General features: G+C 46.6%; 1 protein-coding gene across 1 annotated transcript in view; it reads left to right on the top strand.

Annotated features, from left to right (window-relative positions):
• Positions 1-13,611, top strand: part of LOC307225147 (alpha-N-acetylneuraminide alpha-2,8-sialyltransferase-like) — a 93,012-nt gene that overhangs the window by 56,174 nt on the left and 23,227 nt on the right. Inside the window, exon 4 of the mRNA XM_079992973.1 lies at positions 6,563-6,655. Within this exon, the coding sequence (XP_079849099.1) occupies positions 6,563-6,655 (93 nt within the window). The remainder of the gene's footprint in view (positions 1-6,562; positions 6,656-13,611) is intronic.

The raw sequence follows: 13,611 nt of genomic DNA, 5'->3' as shown, positions 1-13,611 counted from the left end.
ATCTACTTGCACTTTGACGTGCTTTCGAACTGCTAGGTGGGCAGGAGCAGGGACCGAGCAACGGGAGCTCACCCCGTCGCAGGGATTCGAACCGCCGACCTTCTGATCGGCAAGTCCTAGGCTCTGTGGTTTAACCCACAGCGCCACTTGCGTCCCATCGCTGAGAGTGCTTAGGCGACCCCTATTCCCTTCACAGAGCTACAGCTCCGTGAAGTTAGAATTGTAGAGTTGGGACCATCTAGTCCAGCAAGGAATCTTTTCCCCAACGTGAGGCTCAAACCCACATCCCTGAGATTAAGAGTATCATGCTCTACCAAGTGGTCCTGCTAGCTAGGGATGATGGGAGTTGTAGTCCAGCAACAGCTGGAGACCCACGTTTGGGAAACCCTGGTGTATACAATGCTGCATTAGATGAACCAGTAGTCAGACTTGGCATAAGGCAGTTTCTGGTGTCCCGATGCTTTTACTATTGCTTTTTTGAAATACACTCCTAGGATAAAATCTGATAAAGATAAGAAAAATTAAGTGGAAAAGACTGAAGCTAAGGGGCATAGCATCTCCTTCCCATGTAGTAGGCCTCGGGTTCACTCTTATGATGGCATCTCCAAATAGGGCTGGGAGACACCCCTGTCAGAAACCCCAGAGCGCTGCTACCAGTCAGTGTAGACAACAATGAGTCGAATGGACCAGTGGTCTGAATGCCATGAGGCCATTGCTTATGTAACCTGACCGCCCAGTTGCCAACTTGGGCAAAAATAACGGCAAAATCCGTGGCATGAGGAATTGTGAACAGGCCTTTGGAGGATGCCGTCTGGGGTCTTGGAGTTTCTGCTCCGGGCTTGTTTTCAAAATGGCTTCCCAAGAAAGCTAGTGGCTGACCATGGATGTTGACAAAAGGCTCCTTATCCCTAGAGCATTGGCTGTTTTATCCTGGAGTATTCAGTACAATTTCTGGCCCTGTAATTCCTGCCAGTGTGATATATTGGAGCCACAGAGGACTGTTGCTCACTTAGGCATAAATGGAAGAGTTTAATAGCCCTCACAGATAGGAAGAAACTGGCGCTCACTTGGCCCCCAGCCCTCGCACCGCTAATGTCACTTTGAGGCTTTGAAAGGGTTTCAAAGGCGGCAGAGCCGGGACTTGCATTTGGCTTCTCTGTCAGTTCCCAGTGCTGGAAAGGATATTGATGTGATGTGTGTAAAGGAGGGTACAAGCAAGCTGACAAGTTGTGGGTTCCACGGATCAAGGTGAAGTGAAATGTGAAATTTCACAGCACGTCTTAGCAGGAGGAGATCTGAGGGACGGGAGGGGGGATCTTTCTGAAAAGAAATGCTTTTTACAGGCCCATTTTATCTATGTCAGTCAAACATAGTCCGGTAGAGAAAGCGGGTGGGGAGACGCTTCCTCTCAAAATATAGCGGTCATTTTGGTGAAGTTGGATGTTGGAAGATTCATGAAAGACAAAAGGAACATCTCCTTCATTTGGCACACATTTAAACTATGGAATTGAGCATGAGAACATAAGAGAGGCTCTGTTGGGTCAGGCCAAAAGCCTATGTAGTCCTGCATAATTTGCAACCACAAGGTGGCCACCAACTTGGACTACAGCTTTCCCACCAGGTTTGGGAAGGACTGATCTGGTGTCTTATCCTTCCCTTGAACCCTGCAGAACATTCCTGCTAGGGCTGGGGAGCCTGGATAAGAATGACATTCTGCATGCTTCTTGAAGAGTAGATTGTCTAATGCAGGGTTTCCCAAACTTGGGTCTCCAGCTGTTTTTTTGGTGGGTTTGGTGTCATTAAAATGCATGCAGCCAATCAGCATATTTCTCCTGTTCCATTGTCTAAAAGCCACAGGAATAGCTGGGTTCTTGCTGAGTTTCCATCTGGCTACTCAGCCACATCCTTCGTTTTCTGCAATATTGTCTGATGAAGCTATGCTGGTGAGAAAAACAAAACACAGCTCCTACTGGGATGGAGTAAACTTGAGTTCCCAAAGGAACAGTATCCATGACTGATTTGAACATACTTTGAATCTTTTGGCTGATCGGTATCAAGATAAAGTAATTATATCAAATCTGTGTAATTACTGGCCAGTTCTTGGACAAGGTTCTTGAGCGGGTGGCCGTGGATCAGATCTCAGTACTCTCGGAGGAAACCGATTCTCTAGATCCATTCAAATCAGAATTTAGGCCCAGATTTGGCACAGAAACTGTGTTGGTTGCCCTTTGTCAGGAGAGGCTGGGGAAATGTGTCCCTGTTCATTTCTCTTGACCTCTCAGTAGCTGTTGATACCATCAACCATGGTATCCTTCTGCAGTGGTGGTTCCAGCCCTACTTGGATGGTCGTTTCCAGAGGGTGATGCTTGGGGAGTGCTCTTTGATCCTGTGGAGCCTTCAACGTGGAGTTCTTTAGGGTTCAATTTTATCTCCCATGCTGTTTTACATCTACATGTAAGCGCTGGGTGGGGTTATCTGGAGGTTTGGAGTATGTTGTCAGCAATATGCTGACGACACACAGCTCTACTTCTCCTTTACATCTGCAGGTGGCAGTGGATATGCTGGACTGCTATCGTGCCTTGGTAGTGGGCCGCATGAGGGCCAACAAACTGATGCTCAGTCCAGATAAGAGTGAGACTCTGTTAGTGGGTGGTCCCCTAGACCGGATGGATGAGAGGTTGCCTGCTCTTGATAGGGTTGTACTCCCTCTGAAGAAGCAGGTACGCAGCTTCGAGGTTCTTCTGGGTCCATTGTTGCTTGAAGCTCAGGTGACCTCAGTGGAGCAGAATACCTTCCATCAGCTTTGGTGGTCCAGCTTCGCCCCTATCAGGGATAGCTTAGCTTCTATTGTCTGTGCTCTGGTAACCTCTAGGCTAGATTACTGCAGGGTGTTATACATGGGGCTGCCTCTGATGATGGTTCGGAAACTTCAGCTGGTGCAGGATTCAGCGGCCAGGTTGCTCATTGGGGCAAGATGGTTTAAGCATGCATCACCAGTCCTGGTGGGCCAACTGCACTGGATGCCAATTTGTTTCTGGTCCCAATTCAAAGTGCTGGTTTTGACCTATAAAGCCTGAAATGGCTCAGGATCACAATATCTTCCCATATGAACTAACCCCAGATCCTGTAATCATCATCCGAGGCCCTTTGTCATGAAGGGCAGAGGGTGGCAACACAAAAACAGCCTTTTCTGTGGTTGCTCCCCATTTGTGGAATGCTCTCCCCAGGGAAACTCGCCAGGTACAGTGGTGCCCCGCAAGATGAATGCCTTGCAAGACAGAAAACCCACTAGACGAAAGGGTTTTCCGTTTTGGAGGTGCTTCGCAAAACGAATTTCCCTATGGGCTTGCTTCGCAAGACGAAAATGTCTTGCGAGTTCCTGCGGGTTTTTCCCCCCCCCTTTTCTAAGCCGCTAAGCTGCTTATCAGCTGATCCGCTAAGCCGATAAGCCACTAAAAGCCGCTAAGCCGCTAATAGCGCTAATCCGCTAAGACGCTAATAGGGTTGCTTCACAAGACGAAAAAACCGCTAGACGAAGAGAATCGCGGAACGGATACTTTTCGTCTTGTGAGGCACCACTGTACCATTACATTCCTCTTCTCCCCGGCCTTTGGCTGATTATACAACCTATGGCTTACAACGCTGTAGAGGGCTGCGTGTTTTGTTTGTTATTATGTTATGTATTTTTGTGTTTTTATACTGCAAGCCACCCTGTGATCTTCAGATGGAGGGCAGTATATAAATTTCATCCATCAATAAAATAATAAAATAAAGGGGAAGGACAGTCATTTGAACAATGAGTCAGAGAACGGTCAGGGAAGGCAGATGACGCACTTCTACTGATGATGCCAAGACCTTGTTATATCTTGCTGGGAAGGGAGAAAACATGGCAGGCTTAGATGAGGCACCTGCCAAGAATCTAAACAAAAACTTGATTGCCTCTCTGCGAAACGAACAGAAACAGATAGGCCAATCTGGACTCCACACAGATGCAACTAAGTCTACTGCCACCTAGTGACTATATGGTGACATCGTCTTCACGGGAGATCACAGGAGAACTAGCGACACCAAGTTATTTGAACAAAGGCAGAGATAAAAGGTAAAGGGACCCCTGACCATTAGGTCCAGTCGTGGCCGACTCTGGGGTTGTGGCGCTCATCTCGCTTTATTGGCCAAGGGAGCCGGCGTACAGCTTCCGGGTCATGTGGCCAGCATGACTAAGCCGCTTCTGGCGAGCCAGAGCAGCGCACAGAAATGCCGTTTACCTTCCCACCGGAGCGGTACCTATTTATCTACTTGCACTTTGACATGCTTTCGAACTGCTAGGTTGGCAGGAGCAGGGACCAAGCAACGGGAGCTCACCCCGTCACGGGGATTCAAACCGTGACCTTCTGATCAGGCAGAGATACATGTGCATTAAATACAGTGGTGCCTCGCAAGACGAAATTAATTCGTTCCGCAAGTCTTTTCGTCTTGCGAGTTTTTCGTCTTGCGAAGCACGGTTTCCCATAGGAATGCATTGAAAATCAATCAATGCGTTCCTATGGAAACCGCCTTCAGACCAGGTCCGGGGACAGTCTGTCCCCCGACCTCTTCTGAAGGCCGGCGGGGGGGCGAAAGTCTTTGCTTCCCCCCGCCTGCCTTCCCGGCACAGCGGAGACTTCTCCGCTGTCCCGGGGCGATCTTAAAATGCTGGCAGGCGGCAGCGAAGGCTTCGCTGCCATCCCCCAGCATTTTAAAAGCCCCCAGGACAGCGGAGACTTCTCCGCTGTCCCGGGGCAATTTTTAAATGCGGGCGGGCGGCAGCGAATCCTTCGCTGCCGCCCGCCAGCATTTAAAAAACCCCGGGACAGTGGAGGACTTCTCCGCTGTCCGGGGCGATCTTAAAATGCTGGCGGGCGGCAGCGCTGCCGCCCGCCAGCATTTTAAAATCGCCCCGGGACAGCGGATGAATTCTCCGCTGTCCCGGGGCGATTTAAAAGCCCCCGGGAAGGCAGGCAGGGGGGACAAAGACTTTTGCCCCCCGCCAGCCTTCAGAAGAGGTCCAGAGGGCTCTCCAAGCTGCGGATAGCAGCCTGCTGCCCCGCGTGAGGGGCAGACATTCGCAGCTTGGGGAGCCCTGCAGGACTTCCCCTGCAGGGCTCCCCAAGCGGCGAATGTCTGCCCCGCGCGAGGGGCGCTCTGCTTAAGAGCGCCCCTCGCGCGGGGCAGCAGGCTGCTATCCGCAGCCTAGGCGGAAACTCTTCTGAAGGCTTGCAGTGGGAGGAGGGCTTTCCTCCCCACCGCCAACATTCAGAAGGCTGTTCTGAATGTTGGCGGTGGGGAGGAAAAATCCTCCTCCCACCGCAAGCCCCGGGAACAGAGGAGAAGCCCTTCGCGCCTTGTCCTCTGTTCCCGGACCTCCCACCCAAGCCTTAGGACAGGTCCGGGAACAGAGGAGAAGGCGCGCTGCGCTTCCCCGCTGTCCCCGGAGATTTCCCTATGGGCTTTCGTCTTGCGAAGCAAGCCCATAGGGAAATTCGTCTTGCGAAGCCGCTAAAAAATCGGAAAACCCTTTCGTCTTGCGGGTTTTTCGTTTAGTGAGGCATTCGTCTTGCGGGGCACCACTGTAACTGAAACAATGACAAGCATTCATTGGTGCAATCCAGTGATCCTTGGGATGGTATCTCAGGGGGCCATGGTACCCTGCAGACCCCTCACTCTTTGCAGCCAGGTAGGGCACTTTATTTATTATACGTTATTTATTTAAAGCATTCTTACCCTGCTCTGGAGCCATAAGCTCCTAGAACAGGTTAAGAGCAAAGACAGGAGTGCTGACTCTGAAATGTCATCGAGAAGACGGTCCGTACCCTCAGCTTGGCAATGCAAAAGGCGCAAGAGGAAAGGGGACTGGGAGGGAGGAGGAAGGAAGGAAACTCAGGCACTCTTTCTTAGTTCCAGAGTTCTTGTAATGACCTCTTGGGGTGGAAATATTTCAAAGGAGCCAAATTCTGCTGGCCTTTGAGGAAAGCCCCTGCAGTCTTGCCCATGTAGTTGCCCTTTAACTAGAGATGCCAAGAATTGCACCTGGGAATAGATGACCATCGTGTGTCTCTTCTAACTCTACAATTCAGTGATTCTGCATGCAGTGAACCGTATTTTTCACTCTATAAGTCGCACCAGACCATAAGACGCACCTAGTTTTTGGAGGAGATAAACAAGAAAAAAAATATTCTGAATCTCAGACGCCAGAACAGCAAGAGGGATCGCTGTGCAGTGAAAGCAGCAATTCCTCTTGCTGTTCTGGCTTCTGGGATAGCTGCACAGCCTGCATTCGTTCCATAAGACGCACACACATTTCCCCTTACTTTTTAGGAGGGAAAAAAGTGAGTCTTATAGAGCAAAAAATACAGTATTTGCTGTGACACTGGACTCCAGCCACTGCTTGGTCGTGCCAGTCTTTGGTGCTTGATGGAGTTTTTCTTTTCTTTTCAAACGGCGGAAATAAAAAAGGAAAGAAAGAAAGAGGGGGGGGGGGACAGCAGAGAAGTTAAAATACATGGTGTGTTTCTGTTTCTTTCAGATGCAATCTTCCACCTCTCACCAGTGAATACAGCAAGGACGTTGGGTCCAAAACTCAGCTGGTAACTGCAAATCCCAGCATAATTAAGAAAAGGTAGGAAACAGATTGTTTATTTCTTCTGAAAGGAACTGGCATGCCGAGCAAAGGGTGCTGGTGGGGAGAGAGTTGGCGTTTACGGTCACGGTGTTGGCAGTAGAATAATTATATTCCTCTGCAGGCAGCGCTGGAAGAGCTTGGCAGACTGAAGGCGAGAGCCATTTCTCATCTGATGAGTTAATAAATCTTAGCATGGCTGTGCCACACTCCAGCAAACATTAAATTGCTTTGCAGCAAAGTGTCTCAAAAAGTAGGCGGGCATGTTTATGGCACAAGGACAGAATGGTTAGGGTAGCATATACATTGCTGGATATCAAGGGTGCATCAGGTGCAAGGCAAATGAGTACCCGTATCTTAATTCCCCTAGAATCTCAGCTAGGGTTGGGTGGTATGTGGTTTTCAACATCATGATATATCACCATCCAAACATTGTGATATACCAATATATCACGATATCTGAAATAAGGATGGAGCTATGTTAGATGGCTGGCTTCATGGTTTTTCTTGCCTTGGGATTTTTGCCAGTGCCTGTACTAATCCGTTTCCCTCTGCTGGGGGCAGGGGAGAGCTGAGTTGGCAGAGTTAACAGGGACTGCAGGAATCGAGAGAAGCATTAGATGGATTCACGATTTTCCCCACATTGTGATTTCTGCATTGCACACACACGGAAACGCGCATCATGATTCACAATATATTGCCAGATTAGAAATTATGAAACCAGTATCATGATATGGACTTCAAACCGGTTTTGGACAATATACAGTGGTACCTTGGGTTACAGACGCTTCAGGTTACAGACTCCGCTAACCCAGAAATAGTACCTCGGGTTAAGAACTTTGCTTCAGGATGAGAACAGAAATCGTGTGGCAGCGGTGTGGCGGCAGTGGGAGGCCCCATTAACTAAAGTGGTGCTTCAGGTTAAGAACAGTTTCAGGTTAAGAACAGACCTCCAGAACAAATTAAGTTCTTAACCCGAGGTACCACTGTATCAATATATTGCCCAGCCCTAGTCTCAGCTTTTTAAAAAATATGATTTTCAAACAAGTTTCTAGACCTTATGGCTTCAAATATATGTTTGACGGCAAACTGAAATTTCACAAGTCGTAGAGTGGCTTAATAAGTTGTCCATGAATTTGGGTTAGAGCTCAGTTCTCTGTAGAGATCCGTGCTCCTCCCAAGCCAGAACGAATTATTCCTTATTTCTTATTAGGAAGAATAATAATAATTACCTGGCGATAACGTAGCGGGCAATTCAGCACAGCTTTAAATTCTGTGACATTAAAGAAGCGCAGCCCTTGTCTGGAAGAAGGCATGAAATGGATTCTCCACTCTGCTCCTTAAATAAATACTTAGTAATGTTGAAAAAGGAACAGATGACCATAGAGGAGGAAGAAGACAGATTATTTCAGGCGTTAAGAAAGATGTTCCAGCTACTTACATTAAGAATAATGGTGTGTCTTTAAGCCTCCTCTTTGCTGAATGTCCATAGACCCATGAAAAACGTATTTCTTTCAACTAAGTTTGGATAAGATCTTATTTCCTCTTCAGTATAACTGTGTGTCGTTTAACAACAATTAATAATACTTTGCTGAATTTGATCCGGAGGAAAAAACATTGTGATTTGCTGGTTGAAACACTCATGCCTAGACACACTTATTTAATTTGATCAATGATAGCTTGGCTCAATTTAATCTGTTTGCAGTATTTGGTTTCAGTTAATCTCCATGCCGTATCTCTCAGGCTCATCTTCAAACGATAGTTTAATTAAGCAGTTGGTGGGTGTTCTCAATTAATAAACAAATATGATATTCTTGACCCTTGATGTTGATGCTAGATTTCAAACAAGGGATTGTGGTTCCATCAGACATTATTTTTCCTTATGCTGTTCATTTCAAGGCTTGAGATTATACTCATTTGAGCATATCTACATGAAGCCGCTAGGAGTGATCATCAGGGGGTTTGGACTGGGTGTCCCATCAATATGCAGACGATACCCAGCTCTACCTCTCTTTCAAATCAGAACCAGTGAAGGCGGTGAAGGTCCTGTGTGAGTGCCTGGAGGCAGTTGGAGGATGGATGGTGGCTAATGGATTGATGTTGAATCCTGACAAGACAGAAGTACTGTTCTTGGGGGACAGGGGGCAGGCTGGTGTGGAGGACTCCCTGGTCCTGAATGGGGTAACTGTGCCCCCAAAGGACCAGGTGTGCAGCCTGGGAGTCATTTTGGACTCACAGCTGTCCATGGAGGTGCAGGTCAATTCTGAGGGCTCCTTCTGACCGCTCATCATCACCCTACCACCAATCCCCTGCCTCTGAACCTTCTTCCCCTGGGGTTTCCCAGGGGGTTCCCCAGCAACTGCCTCCAGCCACTTCTCTACATGCAGCCAGTCCATGGCATTGAAGGTGGTGAGACAGTGCCCCATTTGTCCTAATGGACCATCTGCCATTGTCCTGGCATTGTCCTGCCTTTGGCCAGGGGGGGATGATATTCTTGAGATCTTTTCTTGCCGTTTTATTTGTTTGTGGACTGCCTTAGGATTTCATTTTGAAACACAAAGTGGTATCTAAGTTGTGGGTTGTATTCAACTCATTGCAATTAATGGTCCTCAGTTAACCATACTTTGAGTAGAAATTAGTTGACTACAACTAGGTAGTTTGACGCAACCCTGGTCTGTTAATTCATAAATTTAAAGGAAGAGGTGGGCTTATTTCCAGGTTTCCTCTCCCATTTGTCTCACACATTTCCCTTCTTTGACAGCCTGGAGCTGAGAAAACAGCCTCCCAACCCAAACCCACTTCCTTCCTCTTCTCTCCCTCCTTGCATTTTTCATTTCCAAATTTCAGATGGCAAACTGCAAGAGAGAGGGAAAGAGATGAAAACTGAATAACTTGCAGCAAGCTGGAGATTTATTTACTTCCCAACATAATTTTACTTCTTCTTTCTTATATTTAGCAGCAGCTAAATCTACTTGTCACCTGACCCCCTGACCCCCTAGTATATTTTCCCATCTGGTGATGATTCATCTGTGCTGCAGTTACCATGTGTTGGAGCTGAAGGCAGATAAGGCACATCAGCACATAATAACATTTCCCAGCATTCAGAAGGGGGACTGCTTGCCCTAAGGGACCATAAAGCCTTGGGAGAAGGCGAAACTATGGCTGAATCCATTGGAACAGTAGTTCCCAATTAGGGGTCCAGGAACCCTGGGGGTCCAAGGAATGCACCTGGGGGGGTCCATGGCCCCATCCCTTGCCTCTCCCCAACTAAATGTTTGTCATTTTTGCACCACAAATTTTAGGGACTGTTCTAGCACTGTGCTGTTTTTCAATTTATCAGTCCAAATCACACTGCAATAACAATTTGATTTGGCAATACGCAGCAATATATCGCTCCTCACGTGAGGGAGAGCGAGGCAGACAATTTCAAGGCACCAACCCCACCCTCCTGATCTCCATGACTGCTCCTTCCCACATCCCCACACCTGATTTCCAATTTCGGACATCGTGATATATTGGACTAGCAGTGGTGTCCACATTTTTTTCAAAGAGGGCCAGGTTTGATGAAGTGAACCACAGGGCCAACCAAAGGCCCCCGAAACTGACTTTGGACATGCCTGTTTGTGATGTTTAATTGCTGATATATCGCAATGTTGAAAACCAGATATCGCTCAGCCCTAGTCTGATGTTTTTTAGTATACCTAAAATCCTTTGCTTATTAGGGGCCACCCCAAATTTTGCTTAAAAAATGCTTTGCAGAGATAACTACCATAGGGAAATCAACGTTTTCAAAAGTAGGGGGCCTGTGGCTTGGCTTTTGAAAAATAGGGGGTCCTCAGTAATTAGCTAATTGGGAGCTACCACATTGGAGCAAAATGGCACTTAGACATTCTGTTGTGGCAACCCTAACCCAGGTTTAAGGTGCCATTTGGTGATTAGCTGATATATCTGAGTTTCTAACACTGTGACCCATATAGTTCGGACCTTCGGAAATTTTTTGTTATGTACTGAAGTTCTCGCCCTGGGCCAGCAGGGAGATACTGTAGATAGTTATGCAAATGAAGGATCGAAAGTGACATTCAGTGATTGGATAGTTTTAGAAAGTTGTTACAGTAACAAGGTACTGGAGCTCTATATAAGCAGGCTGACTGAGCCCTTCAGCTCAGTAGAGGGCCTTCTCGGTAGTGGCACCCGCCCTGTGGAACGCCCTCCCACCAGATGTCAAAGAGAACAACAACTACCAGATTTTTAGAAGACATCTGACATCAGCCCTGTTTAGGGAAGCTTTTGATGTTAATGGATTACTGTATTTTAGTATTTTGTTGGAAGCTGCCCAGGGTGTCTGGGGAAGCCCAAGCCAGATGGGTGGGGTATAAATAATATATTATTATTATTATTATTATTATTATTATTATTATTTGACTCATTTAATGATCCCCTTGAGACTGAGGCATTGAGAAGACAGGCAGGAAAAATTAGTTTTGAGGCAGACGCTTCAAAGGGCCTCCTCATCTTTATTCTCGCCATCTGTTGGGAACGAATCTTTTGGAATGGTAGACAGAAAATTAGGGGTTTGTTTCTACTGCTCATCCCCTGGTCAACACAGAAATAAAACTGCATTATGGTCATACAACCCAAACAAAGATGTGCCTGTATACCTTGTTGTCTCCATTCTTGTGAACTGCTTCATCGTAGACAAAAATGGAGGGTTATTTGTGCACCTTGTGCCAACCTGAAGCAATATTGAATCAGTCTTAGGAAATCACGTTAACAGGTGCAGCTTTACCCTCCCACCCACAGTAAGAATACACACACAGAGAGAGAGAGAGAGAGAGAGAGAGAGAGAGAGAGAGACATTAGCAAATTGAATACACTAAGGAACACAGCAACATGGACTGATTTTGACAATAACCATTTGTGTCACTTCAGGGCTGATTAGATTTTCTGGTAATTTGGGGAGATATAGGAAAGGAGGACTACGGTCTTTGGCCAGATTGCAAGCAGATTTCGAGTGGGCTAAGTTGATGGCTTTGCCTATTAGAAAGAGAAGGGAGAAATTGCCTTCGTGTCTGGAATCTTGAACAGGAATGCATCACACTGCAACATGGTTGTTTTTCAGCCACAAGGAGGCTTTCCAAAAGGCAATATAATCAGGCATGTGGGGAGGTGTTGATGGCAGCCCCCTCAGTAGTCAATGTAATTCAGATTCCAGCAACTGGAAGAGAGTTGGATGAAACCGTAAATTTTGGTCTTCTCAGTTTGTCATCTTCCCCATCTCACATTCAGTTTTCCGCTTTTCTGCAGCAGTTTGCAATTCTTGAAAATGCAGCAGCATTCTACTGTGAATTTCTCTTAATAAACAAACACCTTTGGGCTAATATACACTTTTTGGAAACAGATTTCTCCCTTAGATAACGTATTCTAGCGTTGTTTTATTTTATTAACCTTGAAAAGGTTAATTGAGACACAGCGATTTATTGCATCGAGATTTGTTTTCAATAAAGATCAGCGTTCTTCGCTGTATTCTGTTCTGAAAACACAAGGCTCCGTCCTCACTCGGCAAACTCCAGCCAGAAGCTTCACCTTTCAGAGGTCTGTTTCCCTAACTGGGGAAGCAAAGGGTACTGCTAATTATTCTCCAACGTTTGCTAGCAAATGCAAAGTGAGATATTCTCCCTCTGAAGAATCAGCCTTAATTAGCTTAACCACACTGTTTTGCAAGGCCGTTTGAATAATGACGGGGGCTGAGCATGCGATTCATCCTTCAATTCATAGATTAAAAGGAGTGTGGGAAAGAATGCTGATTAAGGGAAGTCTGCGCATTTTGGTTCTCACATCCTTGGGGAATCAATGGTCCAGTTGACACATTGCCGGGTCCAAAAAAGAACACAACCGCTTCATAGCTCAGATATGGAACATGTGGTTTACAAGGAGAAGGTCAGTTTGCATCTCCAGTTCAAAGAAGAGTCAGGTAGCAGGTGGGGGTGAAAGGACCCTGCCAGCCACAGTAGACAATACTGAGCAAAATGGACCTCACATATACACTAAGTAAAAGAATATAAGTTTTGCCACTCATCTCCCCTTTTTCTTCTTCCCCAGTTTTATTTTGTATATTGGGTCCTCCCTTAAAGAGGGCACGTTTTGTGGTGAGACCTGGCAACCAAACCCTGTGTAGGTAGGTTTGAATGGATAGCCACAACACCCGATTGGTAGGTCCCTTGATGAAGGGTTCAATCAGGCCAATGGGATGCAGGCTAAACAGATCAAGGGACCTATTTATGCCCATGCACGTGACCCAGACCTTCCTCTTTCAGTGCGTGCATCAGAACACCTGCCCACTTCTCCCTACGTGCCTTATACTAAGCCAGACCACTAAACCATGGTCAGTGTTGTCTACTATTCTGACTGGAAGTGGCTCCAAACAGAGCTGAGTCAAAATTATTTTGAAGATGATGATGATGATGATAATAATAATAATAATAATAATAATAATAATAATAATAATAATAATTTATTTATACCCCGCCCATCTGGCTGGGGAAACCCTGGGCAGCTTCCAACAGAATATTAAAATACAATAACCTATTAAACATTAATAGTGTCCCTAAACAGGGCTGCCTTCGGATGTCTTCTAAAAGTTTGGTAGTTGTTTATGTCTTTGACATCTGGTGGGAGGGCGTTCCACAGGGCGGGTGCCACTATCGAGAAGGCCCTTTGCCTGGTTCCATGTAACTAGGCTTCTCACAGTGAGGGAACCGCCAGAAGGCCCTCGGTGCTGGAGGTTGTTTTTTTCCCCTCTTGAGAAAATGTCACTGGTGGAATCCAGCAGAAGGGTTCCTCCAAGTTCTCCGTGCACAAACTGAGTACATTTCCAAGCACAATTCAAAGTGTTGGTGTTGGTTCTGACCTAAACAGCCTTGGTCGAGTATACCTGAAGGAGAGTCTCCACCCCCATC

Source organism: Podarcis cretensis (assembly GCF_951804945.1).
Source record: "Podarcis cretensis genome assembly, chromosome: 10".
Classification (NCBI taxonomy): domain Eukaryota; kingdom Metazoa; phylum Chordata; class Lepidosauria; order Squamata; family Lacertidae; genus Podarcis; species Podarcis cretensis.
The sequence above is the reverse complement of the archived record's forward strand: the minus strand, read 5'-3'. Positions and strand labels throughout refer to the sequence as shown.